Below are 20,227 nucleotides of genomic sequence, written 5' to 3' on the forward strand. Positions count from 1 at the left end.
CTGCTGAAAGAGACTCTATAAAGCAAAATGACAAGTTGTCCTGCTACGGATGAAAGATATGACACAGCATGGGTGCATCAGAAACTCTGCAGTGACCTCAGAACCGAGAAAGGAACAACAACAAAAGTAAATCTTAGAAATAAACGTTTACAACTGTGTGAGTGAGGACGAGCACCCAGGGGACGGCGGAAGGTCTCTCCCGGGCCGGAGGCTCATGCCGCCCAGCTTTGGGCGAGCCGAGCCTCGCAACAACGAGGGGTGTCTGAACCGCCGTGTTCATGACGAGGTGCCCACCGCCGGGTCCCTAAGGCGCCAATTTGGGGCAGAAAGCTGGGCAGGGCGCCAACAGCCTAGAAGGGGCTTAAGACCACGTCAACCGTTGAGCACCGGCCGCGGCGGGCGGCAGCGGAAGGCCGCGGGCCGGCGGGGCCCGCCTCGCCTCAGCCCCATGGCCGCCCGCCTGGCCCCGCGGCGGCTGTGGGCAGCGCCGGCCCCGGGCGGGCGGACACACGCTCGCCCCCGCCCCGGCCGCTCGCTCTAGGACCTGCGATGAGTTTGCCCGCCGGAGCCGGCCTCAGCGCCTGCGCGGAGGGAGGCGGCCGAGCCCCTTATCCCCATGGAGAGCGCCGAGGCCGAGCCGAGCGATAGCCGCCCGGAGGAGGACGGCGCCGGGCTCTGCAGCGGCCTCCCGCCTCCGGAGCAGCCCGTAGCCACGGTGAGGGTGCGGGGGGTGGCGACGGCGGGGCGGTGTCCCCCCCGCGGGCCGCCGGCCTCGGCACGGCCTATTCTGGCGGGGCCGAGCACCGGGCTTTCCTGAGCGTGCTGCCCGGCCGCCGGCCCGGGGCGGGCGGGGAGGGATGCGGGGCTCGGCCGGCGCGGGGCGGCCAGGGCCGGGCGGTAGTTTAGCGCTGCCCGCCGCGGCAGGAAGGGGCTACAGGTGGGCCGAGCTCTCCCTCTGCTTGCCTGGGGCCGAGCCCCTGCCCGGGGGAGCCCGGGGCAGAGCTGTGCAGCCCGGCCCTCTCAGCTGTGGGCTTCTGCTTCCAGCCCCGTTCTGGCCGGTGTCAGAGAGCTTTGTGCACCGTCTGCCCTCGTCCCTAGTGCCAGATTATTGTTTTTATTTATTATTATATTTAAATTCGTCCGTGTTCCCCCCCCCCCCCCTTAATTTCACAAATAAATCCCCCTCCCTGCTCAATTCAGTCGTGCCTTTGCAGGGTGGGTGTGTGGTCCTGACTGACTGCTGCCCGCCAGTGTGTAAAAGATAACGATCCTCCTCTGAGAGATTAAAAGAAAAACATCTCGGTCGGGATGTATTCTGTTTCCTGTGAAAGGGGAGAGGTGGTTTACGTGTGTCCCAGATGTCCTGAGGAGGAATTCACTGGTAGTTGGGAAATGTTTAGATAAAAAGTACTAGGTTTGGTTTGTTTGTTTTTGAAAAAGGTTACTTTGTTACCTGTTAGAAGAATATTTCTCTTTTCTGTGTTCATGATGGCTTTTGCTATCTCAAGTTGTCCATTTGTTGACTTTGGGTTTTTTTCCCCAAAAGCAGGTTTTTCTCTTTCCATTTGCAAGTGTAATACAGAATATAGGTGTAAAACCAGGCCCTGCTAAAGCCTTTATCCTATAGAGACCTATTGTGTTTGAACAAATATGGTGTGGGAGAAGGGGAGGCAGGGTTAGTAGCCTTTGCTTTGTGTGGCTAATGTTACATGAGTCTTTATTTTCCTCCTCTAAAAAGATGGAAGACTGTTTGGCAAAAAAAATGGAAATCACTGTTTCGGAAGCTGAGAAACGAACTGGGAGGAATGCCGTGAACATGCAAGAAACATACACTGCTTACCTCATTGAGACAAGGTGGGTGATGAGAACTTGCTCTCAGAGTATGTGGATGTGCCGTTCTAAATAGATTCTCCCTCCTTCCACCCCTAAAAATACTCAGGTACAGTTGATGAGAGGATTTAGCAGGCTTATGATTTGTTATGTGGTTATCAACCTACTCTGGAGGATATTGCCCCTGAAAACTTGGCATCTGATCTCCCGTTCAGTACTAATGCTGGTGTACTGTAATTCTTCATTTGGAGCTAGGTGGAAAAATGTGCGCTTGAATGATGTTGCTTTAATACGGTGTTAACAACTGCTGGGTTGTTTCTTTGACATGGGTTGGAGAAATTTACATACATGTATGTGAGGTTTTATGTGCAGCTTGTATGTGAGAGAGGTTGTGCACTGTGGTCTAAAGTAATGGTTAAGGTTTGTTTGAGGTCACAAGAAAATAAAGAAGTCTCATGACTTATGTCATGTGGTCAAAATTTACTGCTTCACTAATATTTGAAGTGTTTTGCTTGATCTGATCACCACATACTCCTTGAAGATGCTCTAAGGGTTAGGGTTAATTAACTATTTTCTTCCTTCATACTAGCTTGAACTTTCACTGAAGAATTTACTGCTTTCAGTCTTCTTGTGTTAAGAAGATTAATAATGCAAGTATGGTAAACATACTTGGTGCCACAAAGACAACTTGCAACTTTAAGTATTGAGAAGGGAACAAAGCTTTAAAGTATCTTCTAACTTACTGTTACTTCCCAAACAGTCACAGATGACTCCTATTATGCAGGATCATGTTACTCAGCTGAAGCAAGCATTTCAAAATTAGACTTTATTAGGAGTTCTGTCTCTCTTCTTTATATTAACAGTTTTAACCTTTGGGCCTTGCCTTGGGAATGATGTGCTGTACAGATAAAACCTTCTGAAACAAAGCAGTTGCATTTTGCAAAGGCTCTGAAGAGTTCAAATTGTAGTACTATCACATAAGTCTTCTAGTTACTAGTTAAAAGGCTTCTTAGCTGGTTCAACTGATGAAGGGACACACCAGTTGCACTGACTGCAGACCTGCTGGGATACATTTACTATATTTTTGCTAAACTTTCAGAATAAAATCCAGAATAGATATACATCATATTTTTCCAATATTGTAGCTCTTTGGCAATTGCTCAGATGTTTAAAGAAATACTTTTACAGTGTATTGATAATAAAGATCACATTTTCTTACATAGGTAATGTTGCTTTTCTTCTAATGATATTTCTGAAGGAAAAGAGAAGAAAATCGGTATCATTGGTGTCTAACTGTGATGTGAAGTGTTCTCTGGGGGCATCTTTATGTGGCCCCAGAACATGCTGACTGCATCTCCTTTCCCAGTCATCCTTACATTACTTTAGACTCACTCCTGCTGATCTTTCCCAGTGGTTCCTTCATAGTGGCAAAACTGTATTTTGCTGCTCAGATTGCTTTCTTTCATTAAGATTTATTTTGTTCTGTGGTCAGCAAATACCAAGACCAATTACATGTTTGTCACAGAACTATTGAAAATGTGGGTTTGTCACATCTCTAATAAAATAGGTTCTCTATTCCTTTTGCTGAGAAGGCAAAATTTCTTGCATAAATATAATTGGTGGCTATTAAATGTGCTTCCTGCTGAGCCTGTAGCTGTAGGTGGGCTTCACAGCAATTTGTCTATGGGTAATAGCATATTTTGTAGCTGAAGAATAAAACTCAGTTTATAGTAATATAAAAGGAAGACCACTTAATAATAGTTGCATTACGTTTATGTGAACTGGGGTTCTGCAATTACTGCTATCTAGGATTTAATTTCAGTTTGAATTGAGGAACTGCATCTGGGTGAATAAGAGACACAAGATGGATGCAATTACAACCACTGTATGTTTGTTACAGAACAGGAGCTGAGTACCTAAACTTTTAACACATTAGTTTCACTAGTGCTGATGAAACTGTTTCCAAAATGCAAGTGATGGTGTTGATTCCTTTTTCTTTTCAAAATGAAAGGACTTATTACTATTCTCACATTTTTATGTGACTTTGATTTTTTTTTTTAAGTGATATTCTACCTTGATGTAGATCTGTTTCTTTGAGACAAAACAAACTCCACTGGTGTAGACCGCAGAGCCTCAGCAAATTCCAAGGGTCATGCTTCCTGAAAGCTTCCTGAAAGTATCCCCTTTATTCTTGGTTTATTCCTTTCTGCATTAGCTAATTAGATTTTTGTGCTGAACTATTTCCGTTCAATTAGTCTTGAAGTTAGTTTGCTTCACAGCTTCCGTTAAACTATACAGTTATTTAAAAATAACTTAGTTTTTATATTCTCCCTGTGAGAACAGAGGAACACTTCCATCTCTTTGTGGGAAATGGCATTAAGGCAAGTATAAATGCTTATAATTAAGATGTGCAGCTAAATATTTCTTCTTGAGATGCAGATGCTCAGCATATCACTTCCTTTCTGTAAGGAAAATTGCAAATATCCAGGACCTCACTTAAATTCAGACCTGCTTGCTTGTTAAGAAATTTAGGCAGCTGTGTCTTATACCAGAGTCTGCATGAAACTGCAAGAACTGAGATAGTATAAAACCCAGCATTTGATTCCTGGTCTTGTACCCTTTGTGTGGCAGAGCTGAAAGATAATCAGAATGCGGAGCACCTCTAAGTGCTCTGTGTTAATGGACTTTTAATTGTAATACAGACAGGGATGCCTCTTTTTCTTGTTCTCCTTTAAAGTAAACAATTTTTTCTGTAGTAGTAGGACACTTCCATTTAGATAACTTTGCCTCTGTCCCTTCTGACTTTCAGATCTCTAGCTTGGTCCTCCTGGTCACACAATATGATGACTGGAGTGTGTTTTGTTGTGGTTTTTTTAAAATGTGGCTTTAGGAAAAAGTAACACAACTTCGTGCAACCTGATCTGACTATTTAATAGCAGGATCCTTGGTTTCCAGCCCTACTAGTCTTCCTCTTGAAGTGATTTGACAGGGTGGCTCAGTGTATTTCCTTCTTGCTCCCCAAGTATAGCTGGGGAAGTTACTAATCTTATCTCTACTTTCAATATTTGGAAAGTTTTCTATTAGTTAAATTGTGACATGAGTGATACTTGTTTCTCCCTTAAGACCTTGGATTGCCCATCCAAAGTGTAAGGACTTCTAACGAAGGTTTCTGTGAGAGAAATGAACTTGGAAATCAGTAGCCAGCCAGGTCACAGTTCAGTGATAGCCATGCTGTACCATGGGACTTCAGGAGTTCTTCCTTTGTTACGTTTTGAGTTCCTTTCCCAAAGTCTCTTGTTCCACGCTAGGCTAGGTGAAGAGCCCAGGCATGCGTTTCCTGGGGAGAGGCACAGAATGAATGCCTGCAGAGGTATGTTGTCTTCTGATAAAAACCAAAATGCAGGTTTGTTCATTGAGGACTTGTCTGCTCCCTTCAAAGGAGGGATTAGGAAAAAAGGAAGAAAGTCTGAATTCAGCATGAGCTTTCAACAGGGAAGAGTCAGGAGTCAAGAAGACAGAGGAGTTGAAAACTTACTTTACTGGTGATTTTTACTTAATTGATACTACGAATCATTAACCTGCTTAGTAGATATATATTTTAGTTAAATACAGCAAACTGGGTACTGGTATTAAAAAAAAAAAAATCACCTGGCTGTGAAAAATCTTCTAGCAAGAGAACTGCCTCTTTGCCATACAGCTTGCCAGGTAACTTCTGATGTCTTACAGAGCACATAGTTGATCTGTAATGATTGTTCTTACGTCTGTTGAGAGGCCCAAATACAGAGACCATTTCTAAATAGCTAATGGAAAAAGTTGCCCAGCCCTCTGAAATGGTGTTCCTCTACACAGAGAGAGAACCTTGTCCACTGGAGGGGAGTGGAAGTGTCACTTCTTGTACAGTAGAAGGTCAAAGGCTGAAAGCAAAGTTACTGCTTCTGCAATTGAAGAGGTGATTGCTTTTACAAGGAAATAACTTGATGTATTTCCTGTTCATCTGATTTAATATTTTGCAGCCATTCCTCTTTTTATTGCATTCAGAATTGTTTAATGGCTCATTTAAGATAATTAGTTTTAAATGGGAAATGGGAAGAGGTTAATTAGATGGACTAAAGTTTTCGCATTGGCACTTTAAATTAAGGCAAATGAACGTGACTTCTGGAGTAATGTAATCTTCTAATCACTTAAAACATCAGTTATGAATGTAAAAGCTGAAGGTTTCAATTTTGTCTTTTAATTTTTTTCAGGCAGGTTGGTTCATTCAATGAATAACTTGCATTGTTAAAACTGTACTTTGAGGGGAAACATATGGTTTTCCTGCCTGAAGACTGTACAAGTATTATATTGTGTTTTTAAAACCAAAACAAATTGAGAATTTTGACTAAATGTCAACAAGTGATTATAATCTTAATTGAAACTGGTCTGCAGTACTTGCATTTTTAATGGTGGAGTTCATAATGTGGTCTGAAAAATTAGATGGTAATGAAGGTATTAAGTGTAATGAGTACCTTTGTGGATTTCTACTTCCTTTCTGGAACGGGGTTCCTGGGGAGAAATCCCCTTGTAATTGGTGATATTTTATGGTCTCATATGTAACCAGGTGGAGACATTTTTTGGTGTGATTAAAAAAAAATTATTTCTCTCATCTTGCTTGCCTGTCCTAAATCCATCCATGTAGTTTCAGACTCTTATTACCTCATTTAAAAGGCAGTGGTGTGGATGCAGGCTCATAACTGAGGGCTGTACAGTACTTTCCCACCACAGCTTTATAAAGAACTTTGCTGCTCCCCTCCTTTACCCAACTCTGCAGCATTGTGCGCTCTAGGGAGCAGAATCTGGCTGCTTTTACTTTATCAAAGCCTGGGTATAAGGGGGAATCTTAAACTGGTATTAATAATTTCAGAATGTGTCTTAAATTTATTCAAGTAGGTTAATTTAAAAAGCATAGCTTCTTTGTTGGTGCTACACAGCTGCCCTCCTGATACGTTGTCTTCTCTCTCTGGGAACTGAACTGAAAGTTTCACAACCTGTTGAAAAAAATGACTAGAGCAGGTGCTGCTGGTGGCAGAGACAGCAGGGATGCCCATCCTGCAGAGAAGGGGTAGTGTGGTGGCAGACTCATGCTGAGCTGCAACTGTTAGTGTGCAGCTTTTTGCAGTGGGATGTTGGGCAAAGAAGAACATCCAGACATTTTTCTGGACAACTGTCTACCTGTTTTACTGGTCGCATTTGCTCCCTTTACCTGTTGTCTCTTAACTGCTTTTTGCCCAAAACAAGAACTGTGTTATATAAAGATAAAAGCAACAACTACAACCAAAAAAGGCAGCATTCACCCTTCTAAGACAGTGAGAATAAATGCATGTTAGAATAAAGGAAGTAAGTATGATCTGAGAAGAGAAATAACATCAGGCTGCTTAACACAGAGTACATTGAGGAGGTTGCATCAGATGCTGTCTATTTAAAAAAGAATAAACTACGCAGGCAGGTTTGACCTTCAAGGTTCTCTAGTAGTAATTTAATCTCTTTCTTCAGGGTATAATGTGAGGCTTGTGTGTCCCTCATAAGGGTTGTAAAGCTTGATTAACTTAGACATAGGGAAGGCTAGCCTGTTGTCCACAGATCTGCTTTGTCAGAATAAATTGATGGTAGGCTTTAAATCTAGCAAACTTCCTTAGTTTCTTCATTGTGGGCAGGGAAGATGTGAGTGGCATGATCTGGTCTGGCACTTGGCTTCCTTCCTCCTTGAGTTCTTGAGGTCCCTTGTGGGGTGTGTGCCTGCATCTCAGTTGTGGGGTAGTAGTGCTTTGTTCTGACGCAGGACTAGGCTCCTCTATAAAGCTGTAGTCCTTCCCTGCTGAAATGCTACGCTCCTAGATGACCTTCTAAAAATTTTGGTTCCCATTTAATTTTCTGCTTGATACTTGTGTGTGTGTGTGCACTGAGATGTTACTATGATTATTGTGTTTTTTCATGTTTTTTAAATAACTGGTGTGTTCCTGTTATATCAGCTTTCTATTTGTCAGAATTAGCAGGCATGTTGAGAAATTTCTTGCGTAGTTAAGGCTCCACATGGTCTTTGCTGCTTCTAGTTTATAATTAACTCTACAAAACAGTCATGAAGCATTAAGAGTGTAATTTACTCTGGCACATTCTCTTGTCTGTCTCTGGCTGTGATCTCTTATAATGACAGCTTACTGATGGTGTGTGGACCTGACCCCTTACAAAGGATAAATGTACTGCTACGCTATTAAAATACACGATGATCCTATTGGTATATTTGCCTTCCTTCAACATTTGTAGGATAGGAACGTGAAATCTAAGTGCATTCTCTTATAACCTGTAATCCATGCTATGGGAGTGTATGCAGTTCCCCAAACAGACTAGAATCTGTGAAGTTGCTTTTAAATTTCCATTCTTCTTGATTTCTTTTTCTCCTGTTAGTTTATAGCAGAGCACTATTCTTTAGTTCTTTTCTCACACTTGTGGTGTTAAAACTATTGAAACTTATTAAATGATAGTGTGACTCTCTTGACTGCAGGAACTGGGAGTTCTAAGAAAAATACAGATCAACTTTTACATGCTAAAGCTGACTTGGCAAAAATGGGTGTGTGGAGGAATGGCAAGCCAGAACAGGATGAGTTAAGGCAGATCAACTATGGAAGACAAGCTGCCCAACTTTATACTACTAATGTGTATTACTGTAACTGTATTTGACATGAGAGTGCTATATTGAGGCCACTTACAAATGCTTACTACCAAAATTTGGGATAGTTCACACAGAACTAGGTTGGAAAAGACCTTGAAGATCATCCAGTCCAACCATGAACCTCACACTGACAGTTCCCAACTCCACCATATCCCTGAGCGCTATGTCAACCCGACTCTTAAACACCTTCATGGATGGGGACTCCACCACCTCCCTGGGCAGCCCATTCCAACGCCTAACAACCTGTTCTGTAAAGAAATGCTTCCTAATATCCAGTCTAAACCTTCCCTGGCACAACTTGAGGCCGTTCCCTCTTGTCGTGTCGCTTGTTACTTGGTTAAAGAGACTCATCCCCAGCTCTCTGCAACCTCCTTTCAGGTAGTTGTAGAGGGCGATGAGGTCTCCCCTCAGCCTCCTCTTCTCCAGACTAAACACCCCCAGTTCCCTCAGCCGCTCCTCGTACGACATGTGCTCCAGACCCTTCATCAGCTTTGTTGCCCTTCTCTGGACACACTCGAGTCATTCAATGTCCTTTTTGTAGTGAGGGGCCCAAAACTGAACACAGTAATCGAGGTGCGGCCTCACCAGTGCTCACCAGGGGTAAGATCACTTCCCTGTCCCTGCTGGCCACACTATTTCTGATACAAGACAGGATACCATTGGCCTTCTTGGCCACCTGGGCACACTGCTGGCTCATGTTCAGCTGGCTGTCAATCAACACCCCCAGGTCCCTCTCTGACTGGCAGCTTTCCAGCCACTCCTCCCCAAGATCTTTTCTAACATCTTGCGGAGTTGTATTTCTACAGAAGTGCCCTTGAAAACAGAGTAGGAATGTCTGGACCAGAAACTTCCTTGAAAGATAAACTCCTTTTCATTCTCCTCTGTGCTGACTTCATTGATGTTCTAGGTTATTCAGAAAGTGATAAATATAAGACCAGACTTGCGCTGCATTGGGAATTGATTGGGTTAGAGGCAGAAGACAACACTTAACTACACACTGTGTTGGAATGTAACAGCCAAATGAACGTAGTTCTAAGTACTTCACATTCAGGAGGTAGAAAACTTTATATTTGAAGTTGCCCATGGCAGTGTAAGCCCATAGAATAAATTAAGTGGAGATGAAAAATAATTGCGGCTAGCAGTACTTTTCCTTAGGGGCTCATATTGACAAGAAAAATAAGAATGATATTTAAAAAAATGAAGTGAACTGTTCTTCTTGCCATTTACCTTTGGTGGTAACTTCTTAAACCTCTATAACTGCTGTATGTCTGAAATGCGTTAGGCTGCCATAAATTGTCAGTAGTGTGTGTGCACTTAGCCTGCCTCTAGTGACAAGGTGATGCAGTCAGTTTTAAACTTCCATTAAATTTTTAAAAAAAGATGAATAATGAAACTCTCCTATTACAGAAAAATCAAAACTGGGAAGAAGAGCTAGTTAAACACAGCTCCTGTGCCAATCTCAGGGTTGCATTTGCTGTGTCCAGGAAACGGTTATGCAGAGGAGAGACATTAATAGCAGTGGACCAAATGCATCCTGCAGGGTTTTTTTCTCTCATTCTTGTCTGATAGAACATCCGTTATATTATGGAGAACTCCTTGTTCTACATCTGAGATCTGGATCTGTGATCTTCCTCCCTTTAGAGTAAGGGTGGCTGCAGTTTGCTTTGCTCTGTGCAACGTCTGCCTAGCTCTAGGTGAGTCTCTGCCGCTTTCCTGCTGGTGCAGCAGCATCTGTATCTGCAGCACAGATGGGTCCTCCTGGATGCGGCTGGGTTCTCAGGGCAGCCTGTGTTTGTCTCTCTATTCATGTTTGTGCAGTATGTTCTCAGAAGGGTCCACGCAATCCTGTGACGTATTGATGGTGGCAGTCTTGCTTAAGGGTTGATAATAACCCCTGCAGAAGTGCTCTTGAAAGCCCTGGTGTATGTAAGTCAGTGCAACTGGTTGATAGCTGCTGAAGATGGAGATTAAAAGGATCCCTAATTCTGAAGTTCTTTTATGTGAGTGTCTTGAATGGCCGCATTGTTTACCAAACCCTGCTGCGAGTTTCATCTAGGAAAGTGAGGTTTGTGCCTTCGGCTTTCAACTAAGCAACTAATCTTCTGGAGCATAATAGCTTAATTCCTAATTCTATTTAAATTTACCTTCAACTTCAGATTTAAATTTTTACCTTCAACTCAGCAATAGTACAATCACTAGATACCTGCTTTTAGCTGAAGTGGTCTTGGAATGTTTAAATTGTGCACTGTTTGTGCAGGGAGGAATGCTGCACAGCCTGTCAGCCCAGCGCTGAGGTGAATTTACTCTCCTCAAAACTGTGGTTGCAGTGCAACTTTGTACTTTAACAGGGAAGAATTCTATGGGATGGTGGCAGTGCGATTTAGGGGCTGTCAGCAGTGTGGTCACCTTTTTTTTCTTAAGGCAGTCTCAAACAGTTTTAATCTGCAGCAGTTTGTGTTGAATGCTTATGAATACATCCTTTTTTCTTCCTGCTCGTGAAATTTTTTTTTCTACAAATTCAGTCAAGGAATAAATGTCCTTTCCACAAGGCAAGGATAGACAGAAAATCTTCTGCCTTACTTTCTTAAAAAAAGTTCCCTTTGCATAGTTCTGTATTACATTACTTCAACCTCAAGATGTAACCATGCTTTTGCTTTTTTTTTTTTGTTAAATGATGATATAGCAAGGCTGTTGCTCTCTAATGAGAGGTCAGAAATGGATGACAAAGACTTCTTGTATTTTGTTTATGTGTAGTAAATAATTGGGGCTGTTCTGAAGTCGGATTGTTTGTTTTTCAATAGGTCATTAGAAATCCAACCTTGTAGGTTAAGAATAGCTTAAATAATTGATAAATTGTGTGCTATTTAGATGTTTTAAAAACTTTACTCCAGGAAGTTCTTATGAATTCAAGAATTGTATAGCCCGAATTCCACTGGAAGAAATAATGTAGTACCCTGCCCTACTGATTACCATATGAGTAAGTACTTGTAGTTCATAACTTCTTGTGCCCAGTTCTGGGCTCCCCAGTACAAGAAGGATGTGGACGTACTGAAGCAAGTCCAGTGAAGGGCCATGAAGATGATTACAGGCTTGGAGCATCTGATGTGCTGGGAGAAGGAGAGAGAGATGGGGTTGTTCAGCCTCTGAAGAGACAGCTCGGGGGATCTTAGCAGTGTGTATCAATACCTGGTGGGGGAGGTGAAGAAGATGAAGCCAGACTCTTTCTGTGATTCACAGGGAGAGAACAAGAGGCAGTAGCCACAAATTCAAATATAGGAAACTTCATTTAAATGTAAGAGAACCTCTTTACTGTGAGGGTGGTCAAACATGGCAGTGGGTTGCCCAGTGTGGCGGTAGAGTCTCTGACCTTGGAGATACTCAAAACCCACCTGGACATGGCTCTAAGCAACCTGCTTTGAGTGAGGGAGTTGGACTGCAGAAGTGAAGAGGTCCCTTCCAACCCCAACTAATCTGTGATAATCTCATAACGTAGTTAATACTGTTTCATGTAGGTTTGTGCCAGTGCTTTGTATGCTAGTTAGTCACTTAATATAAGAACTAAGGTAGACATAGGCATCACTGGTTTCTGTTAAGTGCCTTGTCTGAATTCTCTCTCTGTGTTTATTCTGGCATATGCTAACTGCCAAGAAGTGTTACTGACCTGATGCTTATTTTATGACGTTGCAAAGTATTTCTGTTGCTTTAAATGTCTTGTATGAAGAATGATTTTTTTTTTTTCAAGTTTGTCTATTACTTTTCAGTCCTATAATATTCCATGATTTCTCCTTTTATAGTAACATAAAATCGTATAATACCTTGCTAGGTGATGTTGGCTTTGAGTTTTCAACAAATTTTTCAGATGCATCAATTTTGTACCTGCTTACTCTGTCTTTACCTAGTTTGTTAGAGTACATGTCCTTAGTCCTTAAATATAAAAAGATACCGCTTTCGAATAAAAAAAAAATTGGAAGTGTTTTGAAATTTGCTACGTCTTTCTAAAAATATCCTTTACAATTTCTAAATATTTTTAAAGTTATCTTTTTAACTATTTTAGCTGTTGCAGGCAAGACAATTTTTATCCTCTGAAGTGAAGACTTTCCCATTGAATAGTAAATTCCTTCTTGTAATACTCTGTATCCTTTAGGTGCTCTTGAAATCATGCTGGCTTGGAGCCTGACACTGTTCCAAGAGAAATATTCTAATTCTGTAGTGATGTGAACTAAGTCACCTGTGTGAATACTTGACTGTGACCTACCTGTTCGTTTGTAGTGTGATGAAAATATGTTGACTTTTCTTGTGTTCCTAAAAAATTTGGGTACTATCAGGCAGAAATTATAAATATTTTTAAATGAAGTGTGTAGATATGAAATTAATTATGGTTACTTTAGATTATGGAAAAGTTATGCAGTAATCATTACTGGGTAACTATTTTTAGGGCCTTTGCTATAATTGTACTGATTGTATGAGGGAGAAGGCGATAGCTTACTAATGCTCAAATTTGCTGTTTTATCTTTCAGAGCTATTGAGTCCCAGAGCGAGGGACAGTGTGCCCCAGTGGACTCCCTGTGGCGACGTTACAGTGAATTTGAGTTGTTGAGGAATTATTTGTCAGTTACCTATCCCCATATTGTTGTTCCACCTTTGCCAGAAAAAAGGGTAAGGAAGCTGAGGCTGCAGCTTGTTTTGTATTGTTTGTTACTTATTTACTATTAACACTCTTCTGTTTAAACAGGCTGACTTTGTTTGGCATAAGCTATCAGCAGATAATATGGATCCAGATTTTGTGGAAAGAAGAAGAATTGGTTTGGAAAACTTCTTGTTACGTGTGGCTTCACATCCTGTCCTTTGTCAAGACAAAATATTTTATTCATTTTTAACACAGGTAAAGTGATGTGCTTTCTAAATATGTTCTTCAGTGATCTTTTAATTAAACTAATGTACTTTTGCTCTTCTTCCCTCCCACGGACCCATAGGTTGCTCTGTGTCTAGGAGAAGGGTAGACAATATGAATAAACTTGAGGTGGAAGAGGCTTGTCAGTTTAAAAGTTTCTCAACAGCCCACTGCAGTTGTACAATTGTCCTTCTGATGTACCTTATGACTTTTTTCCAGTCTAATTTTAAGGCTCCTAAGAGAGAATTTCTACGTCTTTGGAACAGCATAGTGGGAACTTAACATTTGTTAGTTGGGAAAGCTTCCCTAGGACTAAAGCTGAAATAGTTAGCGTGCTATACTGCTGGCTGCAGAGACAGTACTGGCTTCCAGTTCACTTTTTGGATAGCCATGGTTTCTTTAGTTTTGCACTTTGAATCATGATCCATTCATATGTGTTGTGGTCCAAAACCAATACAATATGTTACCACAAAAGTTGTGATCCAGTTGTCAGCTAAAGCATTGCATTCTGCAGCTTTCAGCTTTAGGAGATGTTGGATGTTTCTTTTTTTTGTGCTTCGATGAGAGATTCCCAAATAGACTGAGTAGATGTGTTTACCACAGCACAGTGTAGTATGTAGATGAACCAGTGTGTGGGAACTGAAAACAGTGGACAACCAACCCCTACGCATGAGCGAGGTGACAGCATGTGCACTGTAAACAGTTGTCACCTGTATGTTCTCTGTGTGCTCTCTGCCTCAAGCTGCGAAGGTCCTTGGAGTTGCTGATAATCTAACAGATATTCTAATAGATAACTACCCTTTTTTCTAAAGAGCTGAGCTACTTCAGACAAAGCTGTGTGGCTCCTGCCCCCATTTGATAGAATGAGGTAATTGAGTAGTGAAGAAGAAAGAGTTTTTTGGGGGAGGTTGGTATGTAAGCACAACATAATGACATGTTATTCTTAACCCACATTCTTGAAAAGACGTGGGGAGGGTAGCTGAGGCAGAACCCAGGCTTACTGGAGAACCTCTTCTGGTACAGGGACTTGCTAAAGCTGTGGCACTCTTAACTGAATGTTCTTTTCCTGTATTTTTAGGAAGGTAGATGGAAAGAAATGGTGAATGAGACTGGATTTCAGTTAAAGGTAATTACCATAATTGTTTGTCTCATGACTGCTGTGACACAGAAATACTCCAGCAAACATATTTGAGGCTATTTATGAAAGGCTGTTGCTGTTAGAATGAGTTAAAGGCATTGCTTTATATATACTTGTAACTACAAAAACAGTGGTGGTGTTAGCATGCAATAGGTAAGACTTCGGTAGTTAAGTTCTTTATCAGGCTTGTTAATATGTGCCTATGTTCGATGCTCAACTTGTAATTCTGCTAGTAATGTAGAATTATGATCCTTATAAGCTTTAAAACTAACAGACTTGAGTCCATAGCAGTGCTTTTGTATGTTGTCAGTTTAGTTTATCATTGTTTTAAAGATGGGTGTCAGATTTAGACTGGTAAGAGGTTCAAGCTGTCAGGAAAAAAACAAAAAAAGGCAAGCAAAGGGGTCTGAATTGTAGGACTTCTCTACAAGGGTAAGTTGCTGAAAGGGACTGAGACAGGTGGATTTAGTGCCCCTTTACTGTTTAACAGAATGTGTCTTGAAGTAGTACTGTCCCCACTGACATCAGTGAGTTCATGGCTGGGTAAACTGGTGGAAGACTTGCAGGAATAAATGATCAAAGATCGTGTATCTGTAAAGGACAAGAATTTGTGAGAAACACAGATTGCTGGACCGTACTTGGAAAAGTTACTATATGGAGACAAATATTGAGCTTTTGTTTCATTGTAACGTGATCAACTTTCATGAAACCACAACTGAAAACTAGGTGGATTATGAAGAATTATTCTGAATAGTGAGAGCTAAAGAAAATCACTGGTGCTCTTATCCTCACTGTTCAAGGAACTTTGATACTGACACTTGATAAGTTGACAATAATTCTCTTCCATCGTGGTAGGGCTTGTGTGTTGCTAGTAATCCTAATGCAAGAAATGTAAAGCTCTCAAGCTGTGTTTTCCTAGTGAACACATCTTTATTTCAGCTTACACTCATAGGAGTTCAGAAAGTTTGTACTGGCAGGGTATGTTCAGGAGTGCACACAGTGGTGTGTGTATGAAAGAAAACTCATAGCAGAATGCTGAGAATATTTGCCTAGCTGAAACCATATTGTGGATTAAATGATAGATGAGCAAGTCCTGTTTTCCTTCTAGATTTGATTGTGCATATAGTTTCTGTTTTACAGTTCTCTTTACTTAGGAAAGAAAAATAACTTTTTTGCAAAAGCCTGGGAAAAAGCATCTTTCCTTTATTCAACATCTGAAGTATAAACCCCTCAAGATTGGAGGTTATTTAGCACTGCGCTGGAGGACAAACCTCCATTCACTACATGTCTTGGACTAGAATCAGACCACTGGTTTACGTGCTGCTGCTGTCTCTGCTGCTGATGCATTAAAGCAGGATGTGTCTTTTGTCCCAAAGGGTTTGAACCAGGCTAACAAACTTTAAATTAGACATTAATGCAATGTAGCCATGTTATAGTTGAATGTCGATGCTGAAGACTTTGTTTACTCTGCCAACTGTATCATTAAATCATGCCCTTCCTCCCTCCCTCCCACCCCCAGCACTTAATTTTGTTTGTTAAGGGATTTGTCACTTGGGATTTTAACCCTTCCTTTAGGAAGGAGAAAATTCCCCTCTCTCTTTTGTTTACTTAAAAGATTATAGGATTATAGTAGGAATTACTGTCTGAAAACTCCTCAACTGTACCTCATTTGATGAGGAGTTCATCTCTAAAATGCTTTTGCATATTAGTCTTAAATCAAGTTTAAGACTGGACAGACATTTTTCTAACAGTGTAACTCTGTGTGGTGCAAATGCTCAAAAGTGATGTGTGGGAGTTGCTTGCTGTTAACGGCAAGAAGGAAATAACCCTACATAGATGGTTGAGCATTGGCAGGATTTTGGTTCCTGCCTGACAGTGCTTGTGTGCTTATTGAACTCTTCCTTCAGAGCACTACATGTGTCTGTAACAAAAGGCAAAAATTTGCCCTCTAACTGTAATGTAGGAAGTGATCCTTTTCAGGTGTAAACCTATTGAATGTGCATGCTGTCCCAACAAACTCGAGTGGCTTTGGTGCCTGCTGTTTGAACATAAATACAGTATTTGGTGAAATAGCTGTTTAGAGGGAAGGGCTCTGATTTAATGTCGGTGTATCTAGGTGGTGTTTGTACTGTTAGATTTTAGGTCATTCAGATGTACCTACATATACTCCTCACACGTTCTCTAACCTGGTTTGTGTAATGACTCTTGGGGATAGAGCAGTGGAGGTCCAAGGCCATACAAGCCCTTGGAACACTCTGAATAAACGTAAAACCTGGGCTGGGAGTTGGAGTTACTGCAGTGTTTTGTGTTCCTTGTGCTATATTGGACATGCTTCCCCATGCTGCCTTTGGTTTCCCTTTGCAAGATATTCATAGAGGAGCGCTGCGTGTAGCGGTAACGATGAACCTCTTTTCTTCCAATATTAGTCTTGCAGGTTTTATTCACTTAGCTTTTGGTTTATGGATTATGTTTTGTATTGGTGGTTTGGTGACTGGAAGAAGGGCAGCTAAAGTTAGCAAGATTTCCATCAATATCTCTCATCCTAGTTGCAAGAAACAAACTGCTTTTCCCTAAACTTGGATGCTCTCTTAAGTGTCCTTCAGATTTGGAGGTGGTTGCAGGTAAAAGAAACTTGCAGTGATATTAAAATACAAGTATCTTCTGCTGAGCCCCAGTGCAGTGGGAGGTGGAACAGTCTCAAACCATGCCTGTCTCTTCTGTAGAAGCTATTGAAAGGGCCCTAAAGGAAGGGCTCTGTTCTTGGTTTGGGAAAACACTACGTTCCCTTCACTGTCAAATTCAAAATAACTCTTCAAGCTCCAAGTTGGCTGTAACAGTGCACAAAATATTCCTGTGTCATATACCAGCACTAACAAATACTGCTGAAGTAACTTCCTGCTGGCAGTTGTGGCACAGTCTGTTATCTAAGAGAGTGCAATACAGGAAATCTATACATGTCACAAGATGTATTCTTTCACTAAAAAGAGGGATGTTTTGATCAAAAGTAAACTCCAGCCATTTTCCCTGAGTTGGAGTTTTCATGCAGTATAGATGAGCCCTGAGTGAGTTGTATGTAAAATACCATACAGAAAAGTTGTGGTGATGTGAGACCTCTGTGGATGAGGCTGGGATAGCTCATCTGTGTTGGTGTCTTATTAAGAGTAAATACCTGTTGCACAGTTTAATGTTCAATTAAACTAAAAAAATCCCCACAAACTCCTTGGAGAGATTCCATACTGCTGTTGCGGGCATTGAAAAACCAACATCTCAAAGTAAAGTAGCCAATTACCTTCTTAATTAGGTATTGAACTTTATTCTGTAGAGATCTATATATGCTGTGATATAGAAAAGAATATTGTATTAAATATAGCTCTATTCTGATATACAAATTACATATTTTCTGTAAAACAAGTCATAAAATAAGAGAACACCATGTATAAGATTTTGATTTCATTGGGGAACTGTTCCTAGTAATAAAGACCATACAGAGGTCACTCTACCACCGGTTTTATTTGGTTTGAAAAATATAAAATAGTTTGTCCATATGGTCTTATGTTACCTAATTGCTTCATCTAAGAAGAATGTAGGGCTGTGTATCTTAACTCTATGGCTTGTGTAACATTTTAAGAAGGAACTATTTTTGTGGGGTTTGGATTATACCAGCTTAATTTTAGTGGATACTGTTTACATCCTAGTTCACAAAAATAGCCTAGGTTTTTGACTTTTTAATAAAAAAATCTGACATGCGGGGCAGCTAGTGTCAACTTGTTCAATGTTTGAAGATTGAAATATGCCAGGAAGGCAGGATTTTTTTTCTAATGGTGCTGCCAGAAGGATGAGGTTTTTTTGTCACTGAAATTTAATTGCATTAAATTAACAAAGCTTTTTTTCCCCTTTTTTCAGGCAGATTCCAGATTAAAAGCTCTTAATGCAACATTCAGAGTGAAAAACCCAGACAAGTAAGATTCCACATCCTTCTTCCCTCCCTTTCCCTTTTTCAGTTACAACTGTAACTTGAGACAACAGAACATTCTATCTCCTTAGAATAAATTCAGAAAAGAAAAATTATCTTTCTGCACTTCAGATCTTAACAGAAGCCCAGTAAGGAGGTAGTGTGAAAAGGTTTGATAAATCCTGTTTCTAGAAGCAGGAAAGATTCAGAAAATTGCCATCACTTTATCCAAAATGAGTTTTTCAGCTAGATTAAAAGGAAGAGACAAAAAAAACCCATGCCCAGAAAAAGAACCTCTTACTATTTGTTTGCAAAGAAATCTTTCCAAGCGTGAACAGAATACAGATTGACAGTAGGTCTTTCCAAAAATCTGCTAGTGTACAATTATGGATGCCTGCACCCCATGTTGCAGTTCATAGTTCTCTTCAAGCTGCCAATTTTCACAGATGCTTTTGGAAGTCCGGAGGTCAGTTCAGCTCTGCTGCAGTTTAGGAAGCTCTGGGACAGGCACTAGTGCAATCTGCTGGATCAAAAAACTGGTCAGAAGTGTAAGGGTGTCTAGTGGAAGGTTCATCACACCCTAGGTGATATGAGGAGGGTAAAATGAGAGTTTCTGCTTCTGCAACAGTTAAAAACATTAGTGTGCAGCAGTAGGGTCATGAGATGTTGCTGTTTGCCATTGATAAGCAATAGTAACCCGTACGAAGTGCCCTTCTGGTTTCATCTGCTGTCCAGTAGTGGTGACAGGAGATGCTTTTTAAGGAGAGTCCATGTGCCTGACTGCTTTCTGTTGTCTGTTCCCTTTGTACTTCCCTAGCATCTATGGGTGTTGTATTAAGGCTGTTCGAGGGCACATACCTTTCTAAACCTCTTTATAGGCTTATCTGAGTTGATCCAGTCCCTCCTTTTTTATTGTGTTTGCTTTTGCAGCCTTCTGTGACAGCAAGGAAGCTTTTAGCTAGGGTTTAATATAAAAGATAACATTCACGAATGAGATTGGAAGACAGCAATTCTCTCAGTTGCTACAGGTGAAATCAGCCCCTTGTTTGAATGCTTCATCCTCCCATCATCTTCATCTGTGGCAAGTAGGAGGTAGCTTTTTCTGCTTTCCTGGCAGGGAAACTGCCAGTAGTCTGCCTATAGGCATAGCTGGGCAAAACTGGTTGAGGCTGAGATGAGGAATATACTGTTATCTTCCAAGGTAACTTAATGTTTCAGAAAGCAAAGCTGTTATGGGAAGTGGCTTGGTAAAAAAAAGCAGGAAAAGAGTTAATACAAGGAAAACATGAGGAAGGACTTTAACAAAAACAGTCCTTGAGTGTATCTCAATAGAGACTTAAGAGATATGGCACATACTTTCTATTGTATTCTGTCAGCTACATAGCTTCCAAATTGAACTTTTGGATGCAAGTTGTTTAATAACTGATGAGCATAACTTTTTTTTTTTTTTAATTCAGGGAGAGCCTTTTAGCATATCATGTGTGGCCCTAACAGGAGGAATAGTGCCTTGCTCTGCATAGCACGCTTAGGTTGAGCTGCCTGGAATCTGATGCCTTGCCCCTCTGTGTTACCTTGGGTGGTGAAGTGGGTTCAGCAAGCTCACCTTGCCAGAACAAAAGATCTGACTGCTGTGTGGAGTGTAGGCTTTCAGGTTCCTGGGCCAGGAAGGGTTCAGGTGAAGAATAGCTGCAGCTCCCAGTCCAGACTGCCTTG

At 41.2% G+C, this 20,227-nt stretch overlaps 1 protein-coding gene across 1 annotated transcript in view; it reads left to right on the top strand.

Annotated features, from left to right (window-relative positions):
• Window positions 1–266: 266 nt before the first annotated feature.
• SNX4 (sorting nexin 4) overlaps window positions 267–20,227 on the top strand; it is a 36,027-nt gene continuing 16,066 nt past the window's right edge. The window contains 7 exon segments of the mRNA XM_074828680.1: window positions 267–597; window positions 599–715; window positions 1,739–1,854; window positions 13,051–13,189; window positions 13,266–13,415; window positions 14,503–14,550; window positions 18,466–18,521. Coding sequence (XP_074684781.1) covers window positions 550–597; window positions 599–715; window positions 1,739–1,854; window positions 13,051–13,189; window positions 13,266–13,415; window positions 14,503–14,550; window positions 18,466–18,521 — 674 coding nt within the window. The 5' untranslated portion in view covers window positions 267–549.

The sequence above is a fragment of the Strix aluco genome, chromosome 6 (assembly GCF_031877795.1).
Source record: "Strix aluco isolate bStrAlu1 chromosome 6, bStrAlu1.hap1, whole genome shotgun sequence".
In the NCBI taxonomy this organism is placed as follows: Eukaryota; Metazoa; Chordata; class Aves; order Strigiformes; family Strigidae; genus Strix; species Strix aluco.